Below are 20,403 nucleotides of genomic sequence, written 5' to 3' on the forward strand. Positions count from 1 at the left end.
CCCTAACACTTTGGGCAAGTTATCTAATATTGTCAAGTCTTAAGTTTTCCTATTTGTAAAATGGAGATAATACGCATCTTGTGAGTTTACTGTGAAGATTAAAAATATTACCTAGGGGCTTCCCTGGTGGCGCAGTGGTTGAGAGTCTGCCTGCCGATGCAGGGGACACGGGTTCGTGCCCCAGTCCGGGAGGATCCCACATGCCGCAGAGCGGCTGGGCCCATGAGCCATGGCCGCTGAGCCTGCGCGTCCGGAGCCTGTGCTCCGCAACGGGAGAGGCCACGACAGTGAGAGGCCCGCGTACGGCCAAAAAAAAAAAAAAAAAAAAAAATTACCTAGAACTGTATCTAGCTCATGATGGCTATATTATGAATGAATGAATGAACAAAAGAACAAAGGAAAAAAAATTACTGGGGGGGAGAAACTAACTTAACCTTGTACCCAAAGATGAGCCACAATAAACCACTTGTCCATCAATAACAGGTAGGCCCTGGGGACAGGGATCTCATTACCAAGTAAATGTTTAGGACAAAGGAAAGAGTAGAAAATGACAGAATAACTGTGTTAAGACCAGAAAGAAAGGAAGAGAAGCCAGCATTTGTTGAGTAGCTACTATGTGCAATTCATTCATAGCACATTTGAATGCCTACTATGTTCCAGGCATTATGCTAACTTCTAAGGAAACTAAAAGTATACAGACTAATTATCAAAAAGAACAATTAAGGTTCAGATAAAAGCAGTGGACAGTGCTAGAAGAGCCAATAACAGGCGTCCTAGGTTGGGGGAAAAATGAAGACTTCCTCAAGGAAGTGCTATCCAAGCTGAGAGCCAAGGATGAACAGGACCAGCCAGGTGAGGAGTGGGAGAATAGTCCAGGCAGAGAAAAGAGCATGTGTGATGACTGAGAAGCAAAAGCACTGCTCTGGATGCTTTACACATAGGTACTCAGAGATCATTAATTCAGACTGATTCCATCCTTTCCTTTGCGGTTGTTATTCTTTCCAATCAATTTATTTAGATTTTATTGTTTGGTGAAAATGGGCCTCTAGCAAAGGTATCCAGGCACAGGTGAAGGCCCACATTGGCCCAAGCAGAGTTCAAAGGTGGGGACAGGGCCTGACTAATTGTTTGAAAAGGAGGCTACCAAGATGAGGAGCAGGCAGTGCTAAGCCTGCCAATGGTCCTGACAGCTCGGTGACGTCACAGTCAAGGCAAATGGCCCAAGTAAAGGCCCTCTGTCAGCAACAGAGACTCTCTGAGGGCCACCAAGGCCAGAAGGTCCAGAGCAGATGGGGTGGACAGAGGACAGGAGGAAGAGAATCAACAGTGTCCCACTGGAAGGCTGGGCCTTCCAAGGACTGACAAGTGCATGGTGACAGCCTTCCGTGTGGATGGGGTAGAGAGGTGCCAATTTACCACCCATGGGATCCACTAGAAACTGGGCTTCGGAGCACTGCTGGCCCCTGGGGGATTTTCATCCAAGGAGTTCTTTGGTTTTCACTGCCAGATGTCTGTCCAGCTCTGCAACTGTGTCGTCGGCCATTTGGCTGATCTGCAGAAACACAAAATGAGACAACCTGATAACTGGGGCTGAGAAGGGGAGGGGAAGAAATATTCCAGAACTATGAAAGGTTATCTGGGGAATAATAATGGTGACAAAAGCTCACATGAATTGCATCCCAGCCAGGCACTATACTAAGAACTTTGTATACATACTCTTATTGACTCCTAACGGCAAGACATAGATACCATGAGATAGTATTATCATTCCCATTTCACAGATGAGGAAACTGAGGCAGTTAAAATCACTTGTTCAGGATACACAGCTAGAACGCAGCAATGACAGACTTTAATCCCAGGCAGTCTGACTGCACAGCCCAAAATAGTTAACTATTATTACAGAGTGCAGAGAAGCCAGTCTTATCTGTCCCTTAATGAACATCTAGAATTCCCTACACCTCAGACACTCTGCTATATAAAGCCCTCATACCAATTAATAAGGAGAATATTAAGATCCCAATAGACAAGCAGAAAAAAAGTACTGAAAAAAGATGAAGTACCTCTGGTTAACAAACATGGAAAATTCAATAGACACTGAAGAAATGCAAATTAAAACAAGATATAATTTAGTTATCATAGTTAACAAAATTTGATGTTGTGGTTTTTAATTATAATATTCAATGCCAGAGCTATGGTGAAATGGATAAACTCACATATCACCGAAAGGAATTCAAATTGATGCAAATGTTCTTATTACCATTTTTTAACCCCAAACTCTCTCAACTGGGAAATTACCACATAAATGGAATCCGAGAAAATGTTCTTAAGTTCTATATGCAAAGATATATACCAAAGCTTATAATCATAAATCAGAAAATTTAAAATGACAGCACATGTAATTGAATACATACAGCTGTTAAAAAGGGTTAAGACTGTCTATTTCTCATGGAGAGGGTATAAATATAAATAACATTCCAGTATATACCTCTGAAATGTCTGTTTTATAACAAGCCTGTATTGCTTTTGTAATCAGAGAAAAAGAAATAATGTTTCAAGATATTATTTATAATATCATGGAAACACACTCATGTTACCCTTGAATTAAAGAAAAAGCAGAATACAAAATGTGCATATACATAGTAGAAATGATCTCAAATACGTTAAAAATACACATATTTTTTAAACTAAAAGAAAATGTGTCAAAATGTTAATAGTGATTATCTTTTAGTGATGGGAAAACAGGAAATGTATTATTCATGTCGGTATCTGTCACATTTAGCATAAAACTTAGTACACAGCAAGTGCTCAGGAAATATTTGCTAAATGAATAATTATTAGTTTTCTGTGCTTTTCTATATTCTCCACATTTTCTGCAATAAACATATACTCCCTCAAAGAATGAAAAACAAAACACAGTACAAAATTTAGTGAGTGTTGCAGCCTCCCTCTCATGTCTAAAGGGACCTCAGGCAGGAAGCCTCAGGCAGGAAGCTTTGAAGGGGGCTACGTGGTGCCCAGGATCTGTGTGCTCAGCAGCACAGCGGCTGTGTGACATCTTTATTTGCAGACCACAGGCCCTGGCCAGGAACTGGGAAATAAATGCACTGGAAAGGATTTGGAGCAATTGGTTCCAGGCAGGGAGACAGCCAGGTTCTTGCCATAGCAGCAGCTGCATATTTTGTAGTGGGGAGAGCAAGGCTTTCCACTGGGGCTGCTGGGCACTCCAGAACAGGACCAGCTTGAAACAGCCGCTTGGGCCTCCTCACTCAGCCGACACAAACCCTTGGCAGGCTTCTTGTGCCCCCACCCCAGCAGCCGCCTTGCATGGGGTGTGGCGTGGTGCCCAGCAGTATTTCAGCACCTGCCGGATGGCAGCCTGGGATGGCCAGGAACAAGGGCTGCAAGCCTCCTCTGGAAAAATGGTGTTTGGGGACAGAGACTGGGACTGGGGGGAGGAAGAGTACCTACAGGAACAATCTGATAACATGCATCATGGGTTAAATCCTCAGTGGGGTGACAATGTGCAAGTTCCCACTCTGTGTCTCAGTTTCCTCATCTCTCAAATGGGGATGCTAGTCCCTTCCTCAGAGAGTAACTGTGAGAGTTAAACAAAATCATGAATATACAAGTACGTTTAAACTGGTTATTTGCTATGCAAATGTTGCTTGTGTTACTCTGATTTTTACTATCACTTTCTGACTTCTTTTCAAATTAATCCATTGATGAAAATAGTGACTAACCCTCTGCCATATTATAGGCACAAAGTGCCCTTGGGACAGTCCACCTGCAAGTTCATCTTTTCCATCTTACAATAACGATGATTAACAGCAACAAGGACACCAACAACAGCATCTATTTACTAGGAGCCACACAATGGGCTAAAAACTTTACATGCATTATTTCACATAATCCTCAAAATGTATGAAATATTATTATTCTCTCCCTTTAATATACTGTGAATATTAATGATTTCACCTGACAGCTGCACAGTAGTAGTTCACACTATGCAGAAATGTTTTGTCCTCTGTTACTTCGTTCAAATCCAACAACGTTACATACCTATACTATAAGGAAGGTGGGACAGGTATTATCCCCATTTTACAGAGGAGTAGATCGAGGCATAAGATGTTAACTAACCTGCCCAAGATCACATAAGAAGTCAGTGGTGTGACTGAGCCGAGAACTCACCTACCCCTGATTGCCAGTTTAATGCTGCTGCTCCCTTTGGGGAGCCCACAGAACCTGGCCTAGTCCTTTCTCATTCAAGGGAGGCTGTGCCAGGCTCATTAAAGCAGTTAATCCCATTCCCATATTCAAAGCCATAAGGCTGAGAGAGAGAGGAGGAGGATGGACAAAGAGGGCAATTACTGAAGACCAGCAACCATACTAGCTGCTTTAAAGTATGTTGTGTCATTTGGTCCTCTTACCAATCCTGTGAGATAGGCATTACTTCTCCCACTTTACAGATGAGGAAACAGGCCCAGAAAGGTGAAGCCATTTGCTGACCTTAACAGCTGAGAAGTGAAAGAGCTAGAATTCGAACACAGCCCAGTCTGAGTCCAGAGCAAGAGCCCTTTCCATTACAACATGCTGCCTCATAAAGATGACAACGTCACCATCAACATCATCATCACCGTCATGGTCATGATCATCATCATCATCACGCTGGCTCCTTATATGTTCAGGAAAATGAAAGGCAGAGACAGAAAAGGGAGACCGTTAAGAGCACACAGTGCACCCCTGGGGCAGGCCTGGGTAGCAAAGCTCAGAACGCCCACAGTGCCAGTGGGTGCTGCTCCCACCCACTGCCTCCCTCAGTCCAGCCTTCCTGCCTGCCTGCCTGCACAGTCTGCTAGGAGCCCTTCAGCCCCACTAGCACCCAGCTTCACTTCAGAGCGGCTCTGTTTCTCAGAAAAAAGCGGCAGTGAAAGGATCTTGGCCAGATTTACTGGTGGTTTCTGCCAAGTGCTTTAATGTTGAGCAGACCCATTTATAGCAAACCAAAGTGAAGGTGAAACAGCAGGCTGACAGATGTCAGAGTCCCAAGTGGGAAGACCCCGGTCCTTCTTCAGCAGAGTTGGCCTGGGCTGGGGGTTGGGAAGGCTGTAGAGGAGAGGTGGGGATCAGACATGACTGCAGGAATAGGACCTACAACTGAATCGTTTTATTCTTATATACCAAAGATGAAACACTTTTATAATACAGTTTAAAAATATCTGACTCAAAGGAATTTTGGAAATTAAAAGAAAAAGAAAATTTCACAAAGAATAAAATTACAATTGTTCATAATCCAAATGACCACCATTAACATTTTTTTTTTTTTCCGGGTATGCGGGCCTCTCACTGACGTGGCCTCTCCCATTGCGGAGCACAGGCTCCGGACGCGCAGGCTCAGCGGCCATGGCTCACGGGCCCAGCCGCTCCGCGGCATGTGGGATCTTCCCGGACCAGGGCACGAACCCACATCCCCTGCATCGGCAGGCGGACTCTTAACCACTGCACCACCAGGGAAGCCCCACCATTAACATTTTGAACTAAATAAGCTGCCAACTTTTTCACATACATGATACTTTTTCATTATAAAAATGGGATATTATAGTGTAACCTACCTTAAAAAAATACATTCCAAAAGCATTTACTGTATCTGTAAAGTATAACTGTCTATATATAGAGATTCCAGCGAATGGATGTAAAACAAGCTATTTTCCTACTATCAGAAATTTAAACAGTTTCCAGTTTTCTATTATACATAATACATCAGTGGATACTGCTGTAGATAAGATTCTCGATAACTTATTTTAAATAAATCCCTAAGTCAACGAATCAGAAATTGTATGGGTTTTGGTATATACCACCATATTATCCTCTAGAAAGGTTATGGATTTATAGAAAGAATAATTAAATCTTTTCTGCAGAGTGTGGAAGTAAAAACAATACTTCTAAGATGAGCAACATTTTAAGTTCACATTAAAAATTCTAGGTTCAAATGTTAGGGATTAGAAAGGCAAAAAATTTTTTAAATACGCATATTCTAAACACCCTGCAAGTGATTTAGACAGCACGTATCAAGAACCTTAAAAATATGCGTTCCCTTTATGCCGTAATTCCACACATGAGACTCTACCCTAGGGAAGTCATTTCAACAAAGATTTATCTATAAAAATATTCACTGCAACCTTATTTATAACAAAAAATGTTTAAACAAACTAAACGTTCAACAAGAGGGCTTATGAAAGTGAATTATGGTATAACCACAAGATGGACTGTTTTGCAACCATCAGAATGCGGCTGTTTACAAAGAGTTTTTTGAAGGAAAAGAAAATGCTAATAGTCAATGCTAAACAGAAAATAAAAAGCTGGATACAAAATTGTATGTAAACTATAAGTTTTCAATCATGTTAAAAACTATGTAGTTAAAAAAGGGGAGGGGGGAAGGAGAAATATCCCCAAATGTGGGACTATGGGGTGAATTTTTCTCCATTTTTAAGAACAGTCTTCTGAATTCTCTACATTTTCTACAATGAGCCTACACTGCTCAGAAACAAAGTAAACAAATACATTTTAAAAAACTTTTTTTTTTTTTTTTTTTTCTTTTTTGCGGTATGCGGGCCTCTCACTGTTGTGGCCTCCCCCGTTGCGGAGCACAGGCTCCGGACGCGCAGGCTCCGGACGCGCAGGCTCAGCGGCCATGGCTCACGGGCCCAGCCGCTCCGCGGCATATGGGATCCTCCCAGACCGGGGCACGAACCCGTATCCCCTGCATCGGCAGGCGGACTCTCAACCACTTGCGCCACCAGGGAGGCCCTAAAAAACTTTTTGATAAAGCAACAATCAGCCCCTGCCTTGCTTATTTAAAAAAAATAATAAATAAAAAAACAAACAAAAAATCACACCCCAAACTCCAGATCGGTGCCTTCTGTTGGGGAAAAAGAACAAAATGAAGTGCGCAAAAAGACAATTAATATTTACTTTACTCAAGCTTTTCTGTAAGAAGTTAAACAAAATGATCCCCATTTGAAGGCATTACCAAAAATGTTAACATTGTTTCACATATCCCTTCAGTGTGGGATGAAGAAAACACTTATCTGAATGAAAGAATAAGAATGACCATCATTATAGTGGCTTTACTCAGATATGTGGAGAAAAAAAATCCATAAAGGTTAGGCATAAAACAGTAATAGTATTTCCTCCCTCCCTCCCTCCCTCCTTCCTTCCTTCCTTCCTTCCTTCCTCCCTCCCTCCCTCCCTCTCTCTTCCCTTCCTTTCTTGGCCACACCACATGGCTTGCAGGATCTTAGTTCCCCGACCAGGGATCGAACCCGGAACCTATAAGTCAAAGTGTTGAGTCCTAACCACGGACCCCCAGGAAGTCCCAACTGAATATTTTCTCGTGCAAACTTTTAACTATATGACAGTAAATAAAGTTATTAACAACAATGGTAAGAACTAATATTTAAGTGGTAATATCTTAAATAATAAAGATTATTGCACTGGATATATCATGTAATATATATAGTATGATCCTTTTTCTTGTAATATTACATATGTGTTTACAGAGATAACGTGAAGGCCTGCAAGAAAATGTTAACAAGGGTCATCTCTGGGTGATCAGATTGCAATTACTTTCTTCTTAATTTTTTAATATACACTAAACACCTATTAGTTTAGTATAAGGAAAAAACTAATAAAGTTATTTTCATTTTGGAAAATAATAATAATCAACAGTGATAAGCACGGAATAAAAAAGTCTAATCTGAAGAGGAAGGTGAAAAGGCAGGTGCTAATGAGTGAAGGCTTTGGGCGAGATCTTTGTCAAGTAGGTTTTATCAAGAGTGCTGGTATAGGGGCTTCCCTGGTGGTGCCGTGGTTAGAAATCCGCCTGCCAATGCAGGGGACACGGGTTTGAGCCCTGGTCCGGGAGGATCCCACACGCCGCAGAACAACTGAGCCCGTGCGCCACAACTACTGAGCTTGCGCTCTGGGGCCCACGAGCCACAACTACTGAAGCCCGCGTGCCTAGAGCCCGTTCCCCACAGCTGGAGAGGCCACCCAACAAGAGGCCTGCACACCGCAACGAACAGGAGCCCCCGCTCGCCGCAGGTAAAGAAAAGCCCGCACGCAGCAGCGAAGACCCAATGCAGCCAAAAATAAAAATAAATAAATTTAAAGAAAAAAAAAAAGAGTGCTGGTGTAAAAAAATAATAAAACTAAAAACCCAAAAAACAAAATCAGCGAACAAATCAAACAAAACAAAAACAAGCACACAGGTAAGGAGAATGGATTTAGTAGTTACCAGAGGGAAGCGGGCTGGGGGAGGACAAAATGGGTAAAGGGGGTCAACTGTACGGTGACGGGTGGAAACCAAACTCTTGGTGGTGACCACACTGTAGTGTGCACAGAAGCCGAAATATAATGTTGTATACATGAAACATATAGTAGTATAAATCAGTGTTACCTCAATAATTTTTTTAAAAGTACAAGAAGACAGATTACACAAAAAAGAAAAAGGAGATTGCTGGATATCTGATCATTCTTCCTTTTTTCAAGGAGCGTGGGCTCTGGTCCCTGAGGCAGATGCCCAGACTTGCTGAGTGAGGAGTGCCTGACAGGTCCCAGGGGTCCACAGGCTCACCACCAGGAAGCAACACAAAGGCCAAGTGTCAACTGCAGCGATGGAATCCCCTGGGAGACAGACAAGGAGCTGCCCCAGCTAGACTCTTACAAGGCCTGGGCAGTGCTCAGAAAAGGCCGGGCTAGTCTCTGAACCTCTGTGAGCTGATGCAGGCAAAGAGGAGGGAACAAAGAGGTCAGGAAGGGCACTCCGAGGGGCTAGGTGTCACCTACTCTAATGGTACTTCTAGCATCCCAGGGCAACCCTTCAAGGGAGGAATTACGAATCCCCTTGTACAGAACGAACAGACTCCAAGGAGTCAAGTAACTTCTCCAAGGTTATAAGACATCAAGTGCGGAACCACCTCTTTCTAACACTGGTGCCATTACAGGGGTATGCTGCAATGCTTCCAGGTCACTACCTTTCCTGTCTGCTTTTGCGTATCTGGGAGTTCTTTAAAAATGCACATTCCTAGGCAGACCTACTGAATCAGAAAATGCAGGAGTGGGCCGGGCATCCATCTAAAATTCTCCCCTGGGTGACTGTTGGGCCTGGTCGACGACTAGCATTCTAAGTGCGAGTCTAAGAGAAGGGAGTAGTTAGCCAGTTTACGGCCTCCTCCTGATGAGCCCCGAGTGGCTCTCCTAGCCTCCCGCATCTTCCCTTGTTACTCCCCATCCTGCCCACAGTCCTGTTCAATCTTCCTAAGATAATGCTTTTATTGTGGACGAGGAGGCTTTGGGAAAGCCCTTTATATTATGCTAAACATTAAAAATTCTATCTCCTCGGGCTTCCCTGGTGGCGCAGTGGTTGAAAGTCCTCCTGCCAATGCAGGGGACACGGGTTCGTGCCCTGGTCTGGGAGGATCCCACGTGCTGTGGAGCAGCTGGGCCCGTGAGCCATGGCCGCTGAGCCTGCGCGTCCAGAGCCTGTGCTCCGCAACGGGAGAGGCCACAGCAGTGAGAGGCCTGAGTACCGCAAAAAAAAAAAAAAAAAAAAAAATTCTATCTCCTCAAGACTGGTAAATTCATCTTCCCGTCTTAATTGCACTGGTACCACTCAAGTTCAGGCCACCATCATTTCCTGGTTGGATTTCTGCAACAGCCTCCGGTCTTGCCCTTTACCATCCGTTTTCCACCCAGCCACCGCAGTCATCTTTTGAACACAAGTGTGAGGTCCCACTGTCTGAAAAAATAATTGTTCAAGGGAGCTCCTGTTTCAGAATTACCTGGGGAGCATTTTAAAAGGCATAGCCCTAGGCCCCACCCCAGAATCACTGACTCAGTCTCTGGGAGTGGAGGGGGAGGGGAGGGGAGGATATACATATTTTTATTAGCTCCTCAAGTGACTGGAATGCTGTGATGATAGATTAGATTAGATTATTGTTCAACAAGTATTCACTGCTTCCCCCGGACCTCCATGAACATAATACTTCCCTGCCCCAGTGGTGCTGGGCTTAGCCCGTGAGATCTGCTTGGCCTGTGGGTTGTGACAAGAGCAGGTGCTTAAAATGTACTTGAGGAGCCGGGCTTATGCTCTTGGTATCTGCTGTTGCCATGAAAAGATGCCCTGGGAAGCTTGTTGACTCCAGAAGATTGGAGAGATGTACAGCAGACTTGAGCCCCATCCAAGATCTGAAGGCAGGTACACTGAGCCCAGCCTAGAACAGCTACATCCCAGCTGACCCACAGAAACAAGAATAAGAAATGATGCTTGATATATAAATCACTGAGTTTTGAGGTACTTTGCTACATGGCATTCTTGTGGCCACTGTGTCTTCTCTGTCCATTCCCAGTGTCATCCCGGGTCCAAGCCTCGGTTATCTAACTGAATGGTGTTCTTTTCCATCACCATACCTTTACACATGCTGTTCAACATTTCCCCCTCACCTCTCACTATTTTACTCCAGTAGCTCCTTTAAGACGTGTTGAGGTGCCACTACTCAGCACACTAAGAACAGTGCCAAGTCCCCAACTCTCCACACCCAGACAACCAAGCATAGACAGGAGAGCATCAGAGTATAGCCTCTGAGATCAGTCTGCTGGGTTTGGATCCCACTGCTGCCATTTACCAGCAGTGTGACCTTGGGCAAGTTATCTACCTTCTGTGGACCTCCGTTTCCTCTCCACCCACCTCACAGCTTTGTAGTGACGAGGATGAATGAAGTGCTGTAAAGCGTTCAGCTTAGAGCGTGGAACACAGTGGAAGGTCAGCAGCTTCCTCTTCTCCTCCTTAATCCCAGGGTCCAGTGAAGGGCCAGGCCCAGAACAGAGACTCAGCCAATACCGACCACATCAGTGAAAGAACTAGGAGTATTCCATTTTCATTCTCCTCACTTCAGACATGAACAAGGGATCTTCTGGGTCAGATACATAAGCACTACATCTGTTGGCAACAGTACCTGTTTCTCTATGAGCCTAATGGTGTCCTCCGAGGCCTTGTCCTTTGATTTCTTCAGCTTATTCATTGCGTTGGTACGAACCTTCCGTAAAGAGTCTTTGGCCTTGTTGGTGTTCTGTTTAGCTAGTTTCACCAGCATTTCCCTGTGCTCCCTGGTTACTCTGATAAAAGAAAAAAGAACGTTTAACAAAATCATCCCACATGTTAACAGCCAGCCAAGAATTCAACATCACTTTGCCCACTAGCTCAGCAGTTTGTAACTTTACTCTCTGCCGGTGGAGGGTCTTCACGTTCCTGACACATGCCCATGGGGATGCTCAAGGTCAAGGAAAGTTCCTGCTGAGATAGCTGAGAACAGCCAGTAAGAAGAGTGTTGCTTAAAAGCATGAGCCAGGGAGTCTAGGCAGGCCTGAAGTCAAATCGTGGCCATGTCCCTTACCAGATGCATAGCTGACTTCCCCTCCTCAGAGTTCCCATCTGTACAATGGGGATAGTCAGTACCTAACTTAAATGGGTGGTGTGAAGATTGATTATGCGATGATGTGTGTATATTGTTTAGCACTGACCTTGGCACATTTTAAGTGCTCAATAAAAGGAAGTAACTATTAGCTATAATTCCACCCCTTTGTCTCCAGCTAAAGAAGGCGGTGCCAATGGATGATGATGCTACAGAAATAGCATCATCTCTATACCTATAAATCACCCGAAACAAATAAGCAGCAACCTTCAGAATCTTAACTATTATTATAGCAAATTACTTGTGAATCACCTCAACACTGACCCAGACACAACATGTGAGAACCACTGTACCCGTTAGCTTCCATAAAGTACCCATGAGTGTCTGGCACATTAAAAATGCTTTATGTCAGTTATTTTTACTATTAATATCCTCATCATAATAACAAAGAGCACATTGAAGGCCTATTATAAACACCTGCGACAGGCACTTTATAAGTTTTTGTAAATTGACCCTTACAACAACTGTATGAAGCAGTTATTATTCCTATTTCACATTTAATCACCACAACAAGCCAGCAAAGTAGTCTAGCATGTTTGTCCTGCCTTCATTTCTTGGTCGTGTAGGCACTGAGTGCCTGCTACCTGTCAGAGTGCTGGTTGTACAGACTGTGCTATGATGAAGGTGACAGACCTCTGTCCTGTTCTGAGGGAGCTTAGCTAGGGAGAGAGTTAAGTAAACAGACCTTTACAATAGAGCGTGTCTGAGTTCGGGAATGGGTCAGTTTGGAGAGGGAAGACTTTCCTGAGGAAATAATATCTAAGCATGGTAGTCATTAGGTTTGTTCACTAATATTCTGGTTCTTATTCCTTCCAGTAGGAATGCACTTCCCCATCCCCTCTGAAGTTCGGTGTGGCTGTGCAACTTGCTTTGGCCAATGAGATGTGAGCAGAATGGCTGTTGCCTCAGGGAAGAAGGTTTATAAGCCAGCGTGCTCTGCACCACATTTGTTTCTGTTGGCTGCAGTGCAAGTTGGGAGGGAGCTTCCATCAGCTTAGGCCCCAGAGAGACTAAGATGAACAGTGCCCCATGCATCATGAGCAAGAAATAAATTTCTGTTGTTTTAGCCATGGAGATTTGGGGGTTGCTTGTTACTATAGCACTACCCATCCTATTCTGACTAATATACCACAAGGATCTAAAGAATGAGGGCAAAGTTGCCAGTACAGGTAGGGATCTCCAGGGGGAAGAAAGAGCATCGTACAAAGGCTTTAAGTTACCACGAAATCACGTTCATGTGAGGAACTGACTGGAGCACAGATAACAGAGAAGGGAGTAACAAGAAAAGAGGCTGGAGAGCTGTATCACAGAGGGTCGTGTAAGATCATGAACTCCATTTTATGGATGAAGAAAATAAGGTCCAAAGAAGTTTGGTTATCTTACACAAAGTCAAACCTAGGCTGGCCTGTCTCAAAAGCCAATGGTCTTGGGCTTCCCTGGTGGCGCAGTGGTTGAGAGTCTGCCAGCCGATGCAGGGGACATGGGTTCGTGCCCTGGTCCGGGAAGATCCCACATGCTGCGGAGCGGCTGGGCCCATGAGCCATGGCCGCTGAGCCTGTGCGTCCAGAGCCTGTGCTCCGCAACGGAAGAGGCCACAACAGTGAGAGGCCTGCGTACCGCAAAAAAAAAAAAAAAAAACAAAAAAACCAATGGTCTTAGTATGAAAAAAATTCCCCTGCCTCCTGGGTCCTGAATTGGAGATCACTGGCATATGGTTCCTGATCCTCATATCTACATGGTTTTGGTTTAGTAAGGATAATCCCAAGTTCTGGGTATATGTTCTGTGTGAAACAGTGACAAACAGGTGTTAAAGATTTAGTGGCATTTACCTGGTATTTTTTTCCTGATAGGATGAGAAAAAAAATTAAAGAATTTTGAGAAAGAATAAGCTCTGAGGACAAAGTGGACAGCTATGTGATAAATAAATCCTTCTGGATCCAGCTGTTTGAATTCTCAAAATTCTCAAATTCTTAAAGCATTCTCAAAATAAAAATAATCCTGATTACTACCATTACTGAGCCCCTCAATGCCAGATGAGCACTTTACCTCACTGAGCCTCACAACCTATCAAACTAGATTCTAAAACCCCCATTTTCCAACGAGGAAATGGAGGTACACAGATGGGCTTGAGTGACAGAACTGGGATTCAAATCCAGAATTTTCTAGCCTGTATTCTTCCCACTACTCCATGCTGCCTACGCCTTGCAATCTATTTCAAATAAATTATGCGCTGCTGCCGTAACTTCTGCTTCCAGGCACAAAGCTTTTTTCAAAGTCAGTAATATGAATCTTGGGACTGAAAAGGACAAAACCACCATGTCAGGAGTTTAGGGATTTGGATCAGATCTTGTTACTTTTATGGTTTTTAATTCATTGAACAAAAATCATGCTGACATGTTTAGGTCTCTTTTTTGTTCTGCCAAAGCATATGTCAGTATAAGGAAGGAACAGGAAAATTAAAACTTGATCCACTGATTCAAAAAACTTAATCCTGCTGAAATACTAGGAGGGGCAGAAAATAAATGCATCTAAGTCTGTAAGAAACCTTTTAACTTCTCTACAGAGAAGTATTTCAATCTTATATTTCATATGTAACTTGAAATAGGTAGCCTGCTTTTTAGATAATCTTTAATAAAATAAAAAAATTATCCACCAACTTCTTTTTCACAACATTGTTATATTTATATTTTACATGGAGAAAAAAAATCACACATTCAAAAATACATAAACTGGGGGCTTCCCTGGTGGCGCAGTGGTTGAGAGTCTGCCTGCCGATGCAGGGGACATGGGTTTGTGCCCCGATCTGGGAAGATCCCACATGCCGCGGAGCAACTGGGCCCGTGAGCCATGGCCGCTGAGCCTGTGCATCCGGAGCTTGTGCTCCGCAGCGGGAGAGGCCACAGCAGTGAGAGGCCCGCGTACCGCCAAAAAAAAAAAAACAAAAAACAAAACAAAACATAAACTGGGACTCAAAAAACCCTTAAGAATAAATGGCTATATAAAGAAAACAAATTCATAATATACGTAATTTGGCCTTAATAAAGTGTATTTTTTATATTTATTAATGTAAATGTGACCTTACTACACTATTAACACCAGTTTCCATATATAATAGTATTCAATTATTGACACTGACAAAAATATTTCAGTTTCAGAATGCAAATACAGAGGCAATATTCTAAGGAAATGGACAGGGGAGTGCAGTAGCGGGGGGGGGGGGGGACGGCGGGGGGAGGAGGGGGAGGGGACGCCAGGCACAGGAAGGGCTGAGAAGAAGAGAGGCATCTCTGCATGCAGGTTCCGGGTGTTGAGCTGAAGGTATCCAAATTACAAGATCAGAAGCAGTCAGGATGATGGAAAGGCACTGGTTCTGAAGTCAAGACAGACATTTTATTCCTGTATCTATCACTCAGAAGCTGACTATCCTTGGGCAAGCTAATTAATCTCTCTCAGTCTCAGTTTCTTCATCTCTAAAATGAAGATAATAAAAACACCTTACAGGGTGATTGGGAGATGCACACACAACATTATATAAAGTACCAACAATAAAGATAGCAGCATATAGTAGCCTTGAATAAATTTGATCGTGTTTATGAATGTTTTAATCAAACACACTTAATTACTTCCTCATGAAACAATGAGGGCACATCTGTTTTAGAAAAGAAACATACTATATTACGGAAATAGTTTAATTCCTTTCCAAACCAGTGATTAATACATCTGATCGTCTCCATCTCGCATTCACGGGGTTCTGTGAGTACAGGCTAGCTGTATTCCAGGCTCTGGGCTCAGCCGGTTGGTTCTGAGCACCGGCTCTGCACTTGGCATGCATTCACTCATCAAGCACTGGCTGAGGCCCCGGGGTTCCCTGCCAGATCCCGGGCTGGGCTGAGGAGCACCAGAGACGAGGCAGGCCTGGTCCAACTTCTCCAGAGGCTCAGTCCAGCAGTGTAGACAAACTTGTCAACCTCTACTTAGGAAGAGCACGACTGCTGCTAGGACGTATGGACAGGCCTTCAGCAGGAGGAGCATGCAGAGAGTACAGCTCATTCTGTCTCAAGGTTTGGAAAATGTCCCAGAGACGCAGAATAACTCATCAGCTGCAGAAGAAAGGAAAGGGCACTCCAGGCAGAAGCACAGTGGGAGATGTAATGGCAGGAAGGCATGAGGCTGAAAAAAGTGCATCAGGGTCAAATTTGTTCTGTAGACCTGGAGTTTCCAAATTCTTCTTTAGCCACAAAACCCTGACTTCAAAGAAAACCAAGGCAGACGCCCCATTTATAAAACAGATAAAAAGCTCTTTCAGTTAATGAGAGGAAGGGCGCTAGGGGAGGGGATGGTGCTCCATCCCACCCTGATGCCCCTCCACTTCTGCACCTGCCACTTACTGGCTGAGTGACCTTAAGCAAGCGATTTAAACTCTCTGAGCCTTGGTCCTCTCATCTGGAAATAGAAAGTGAAAATAAACAAACAAAACCCCCAGCATCTACCTTTCAGAGATCTTGTGAGGATTAGGTGAGATAATATATGGAAAGTACACAGTACAAAGCCTGATAGAAACAATCAGAAAATGTAAGCTGCCTTTGCTGCTATTGTTGTTTATGTTTTGGCAACTGTGGAGGCATCTTCAAATAATGAACAGTTTATTCATGGAAGTTTTTATCAACAGAGAGATGACAGGGCAAACAATCTGTGCTCCAGCAAGATGACTTTTTGAGATCTGACTAGTAATTTAACATCTTGTGTACATTTAAAAATCCAAATGTTCCCAGCATATAGCCATGAATTTTTCTCTTTCTGGTATTAATTCATTCACTTCGTTTGTAGTTTCATTCAGCAGCTATTTACTGGGCACCTACTGCAGTCCAGTCACTATGTCAGAGTGAGTTTACAGTCTGGCATGGAAGGCAGTCATTAAACAAACACATGCACAATTAATCAATAAGTTACAGTGGTAAGAAACGTAATAAAGACATGTTGAGCTCTATGAAAATAAGCAGGGGAAAGGAGGCTAAGCAAGCTCTCCTGTGGGACTCCAGAAGAAAATGTGAAGATATTTAAGTTAAGGGATATTCAAGTTAAGATGAAGAAGAGTGGAGAAGCCAGGGAAGATCATTCCCACTAGAAGGAATGGCCCGTGTAAAACGAAGGCCTTTTTCCAGGTAAAGTTCTGGGGGAACTGAAGAAAGGCAGTGTGGCCGCAGCACAGAAAGCAGAGGAGAAAGACTGTGCCCAGTGAGGAGGCCGGCAGGGCTGGCAAGGGCGAGACTAGTACGCAGGCCCTTCAATGCCGTATTCAGGCTTAGTAGATCCACTGATGGATGAATGGACACATAAATGGGGTAGGTACACACAGTGGACTACGATTCAGACTTAAAAAGGCAGGAAATTCTGGTACATGCTACATCATGGATAAACCTTGAAAAGATTATGCTAAGTGAAATAAGCTAGAATCAAAAGGACAAATACTATATGATTCTGCTTATATGACGTACCTGGTATAGTCAAATTCATGGAGACAGAAAGTAAAATAGCGATTATCCCGGACCTGGGGGATCGGGGAACGGGAAGTTGTTGTTTAATGGGTACAGAGTTTACGGTTTTGCAAGACGAAAAGAGTTCTGGAGATTGGCTGCACAACAATGTGAATGTACTTAATACCACTGAACTGTACATTTAAAAATAACTGAAACGGTAGATTTTTAATGTATATCTCTCCACAATAAAAAGAAAAGAAAAAAAGGAGAGAAAAAGAAAGAGTCTTAGTAGATTGTTTCTAAGAACAACGTGGGATATCACAGACGTCTGAGTGAGGCAGAGGAAATGTGATCAGACTTGTATTTTGTGCAGAAACCAATGTACAAACCAGATCTAAGGATATGGCGAAAGTCTGCCCAGAAGCCTCTAGGCCCGTGAATGGGGAGCTCAGGGCCTAGCCTGTAGCGGCTTCTCGGCTGGGTGATGAAGACAGTAGCCTTTTCCACCAGGGTCAGAGAGCCTCCCCGCATAAGGCAGGGGTTTTGGCTGAGCTGGGAGGGTCACACTTTGTTTGTACAAACTCCACCAAGCGGGTCTTCCAGTAACATCCTGGATGGGGGCTTCCTGCAAGATTCCTTGAGCATGTTCCCGTGAACAATAAGCCGAGGGGCATGCCCCTCTGGTAACTCACAAAGCAGAGAGTCCCCCGACTGAAATGATACTTCCTATGGCTTCAACGAGAATGGGACATGTGCAAAGCCATGCATCAGGTGTACATCAGAGGAAGCTATGCTCAGCGTGGCAAGTGCAGTAAAAACCAGTTATTGGGCTTGCCAAAACGTTTGGTTGGGTTTTCGTTAACATCTTACAGAAAAGCCCGAACGAACTTTTTGGCCAGCCCAATATAATATGTCAGACTTCAAAAGGATCTTTGGTCACTTAAAGGGGACTTTAGGGCCTCCCTGGTGGCGCAGTGGTTAAGAGTCCGCCTGCCGATGCAGGGGATACGGGTTCGTGCCCCGGTCTGGGAGGATCCCATATGCCGCGGAGCGGCTGGGCCCGTGAGCCATGGCCGCTGGGCCTGCGCGTCCGGAGCCTGTGCTCCGCAACGGGAGAGGCCACAACAGTGAGAGGCCCACATACCGCAAAAAGAAAAAAAAAAAAAAAAAGGGGACTTTAAAAGGTAGAAAGGACACGTGTTAGAGCCAGGAAGACCTAAGTTGGCATCTGCTCTGCCACTTGTTAGCTTCAGACCCGTGAGCGTGCTGTTCAACTTCCCCTGACTCAGTCTCCTCATGTGTAAAATAGAAGTAAGAATGTTACTAAGAGGGTGGAAGCAAGGATTACATGACATGATGGTGGCAAGGCCTCGGCACATGGCCAGTGCGTATGCACTGCAGCAGCTCAGTGCGGGGTGGCCACTTCCCTTACTACAGAATCTCCAAGGCTGGGGGACGACAGGATGCGAGCGTTCGGGGAGAAGGCAGTCAAAATGGATTCAGTCACTAGGAACTTAGGCTACCGAGTGGCTGGTGGGCAGCGAGGGGCAGAACGGGAAGAGCGAGGGCGGGCATGGGGGCCACGGGAGGCAGGAGGCTGAGGGAGAAGGGTGCCTCACTTCCAGGGAACAAACAGCCTGTGGAAGCGCATCTCTGACAGCTCCACCAAGAGAAAGGCTGCTGCCCACCTCCGCGCTGGGCTGCTGGGAGACTCCCCGCCAACAACGCATCGGCCTGCAATCAGCAGCAGACACATGCCCTGCTTTATTGTTTGCTGGTGGGCGCTGCCCAGTGCCTTGGGGCCGCTGGCCCCGAAGGAAATGTTTTTGTTTGTGTAGCCCAGCCAGACTTCCTATGCTCCTAGGGACACAATTCTCCCTCCCCTCTTTCCTCACCACCCCCCATCCCCACCCTACCCCACCCCACCAGCTCACCAGCCTGTCTTACATGTCTCATAAAGACACGAGATGTCCTTCTAGCCCAAAGGAAATCATACACACACTTTGGAAGGACTTCTACCATCAGCAGTACCTTCGGTTTTCTCTGGGGACACAAGTGGGTACCACCTGCTTTCAAAGGCCTGTCCTGTGACTGAGGCCTGGCTAAACCAGACATGCCATCCTGAAATACAGCCCAGCATGATGGAAAGAGAGATGAGGTTGAGGTCAGGGGTCACAACTCCACATTCCCAGCTGAGTGACCTTGATGAAGTCACTCATGTTCTCCTTCCCTGTCACCACAGAAGGCTGGAAACCCAAGTCCAGGGATATGTGGAGGTAACTCTTACCTCAGCTCTCGTGTACAGGACAAAGAGCACAGGTTTGGTGGTCAAGGCAGACTTGACTTCCACTCCCAGCTCTGCCACTTAGAGGCTGGGTAACCGTGGACAATTAACTTATCCTCTCTAGATCACAAAGAAGGGTGTTTACTGAAGTGTTTAGGAGAACAGTCTCTGAAGCTAGACTGACAGGGTTTGAGGCCCAGATCTATCACTGCTTAGACGGATGGCCCTGGGCAAGTACTTTCACCTCTTTGCCTCAGTGTTCCCATCTGTCAAATGTGTATAATACCACTAAGTTAATGGGATTGTTGTAAGGATTAAAGGAGTTACTAAATGTGCCGGTCATGGTGACGCGCTCAAGAAACACTATCTGTTATTGTTTGCTCACCTGTAAATGGGGGCGGGGGGAGTAATAAAAATGTTACCTTTCTTCTTCCACAGTTCGTGTTAAGAGCGAATGACAGATGCTGGTTAAAGAATTCTGCATGTGTAGGTACTGACTATTTTAAAAGCTGTCCATCAGATCAGTAATAAAAATAACAGTGAAGTCTCCCACTAGAGAGAGAGGGCAGAGCAGAGTGGCTACAGGCCCAGGCTCTGAGCCTGTCCTTCCCCTTACTAACCGAGTAACACTGGGCACGAAGAACTCCCCTCCCCTGTGACTCAGCGTCTTCATCTGTAAATCGGGGTAATGACATACCTACCTCAAAAGATTGTTATGAATAGAGCAGTTAGTATACCAATAGCACCTGGAACCGCAGTGGGCACACTGACTGCAGTACTATCCTCACTACGCGCTAGCTCCTGTTTCAGGGTCTAGGGATACAGCGATGAACCAAACTGACGAAGCTCCACCTACTCACATTCATTTTTTTTTGTTTGTTTCACAAACACACACTGTATTTTATTTTAACAAGAGATAAATCAAATGGCCTAGTCACATTCTAGTGAAGGAGAGAAAGAGTACACGTAAGTCTATAAACCGACACATAAGTGCTATGAAGAAAATAAAGCAAGATAGGGAGAGAAGGAGGAAACAGGATCGCAGCAAGGGCCCGCGGGTAACTGCCTAGTCCTCTAGCCCCAGTGCCATCCACTCCCCTTCAATCAGATTAAC

General features: G+C 44.6%; 1 protein-coding gene across 2 annotated transcripts in view; it reads right to left on the minus strand.

Moving 5' to 3' along the window:
- Positions 1-308: 308 nt before the first annotated feature.
- Positions 309-20,403, minus strand: part of MRRF (mitochondrial ribosome recycling factor) — a 56,438-nt gene continuing 36,343 nt past the window's right edge. Inside the window, exons 7-8 of one of the 2 annotated variants that reach the window (XM_060101136.1) lie at positions 11,013-11,172; positions 309-1,552 (exon numbers count right to left, since the gene is read on the minus strand). In XM_060101136.1, coding sequence (XP_059957119.1) covers positions 1,475-1,552; positions 11,013-11,172 — 238 coding nt within the window. In that variant the 3' untranslated portion in view covers positions 309-1,474. The remainder of the gene's footprint in view (positions 1,553-11,012; positions 11,173-20,403) is intronic. The other variant, XM_060101135.1, reaches the window with a different exon arrangement.

Source organism: Mesoplodon densirostris, chromosome 6 (assembly GCF_025265405.1).
Source record: "Mesoplodon densirostris isolate mMesDen1 chromosome 6, mMesDen1 primary haplotype, whole genome shotgun sequence".
Taxonomy (NCBI): domain Eukaryota; kingdom Metazoa; phylum Chordata; class Mammalia; order Artiodactyla; family Ziphiidae; genus Mesoplodon; species Mesoplodon densirostris.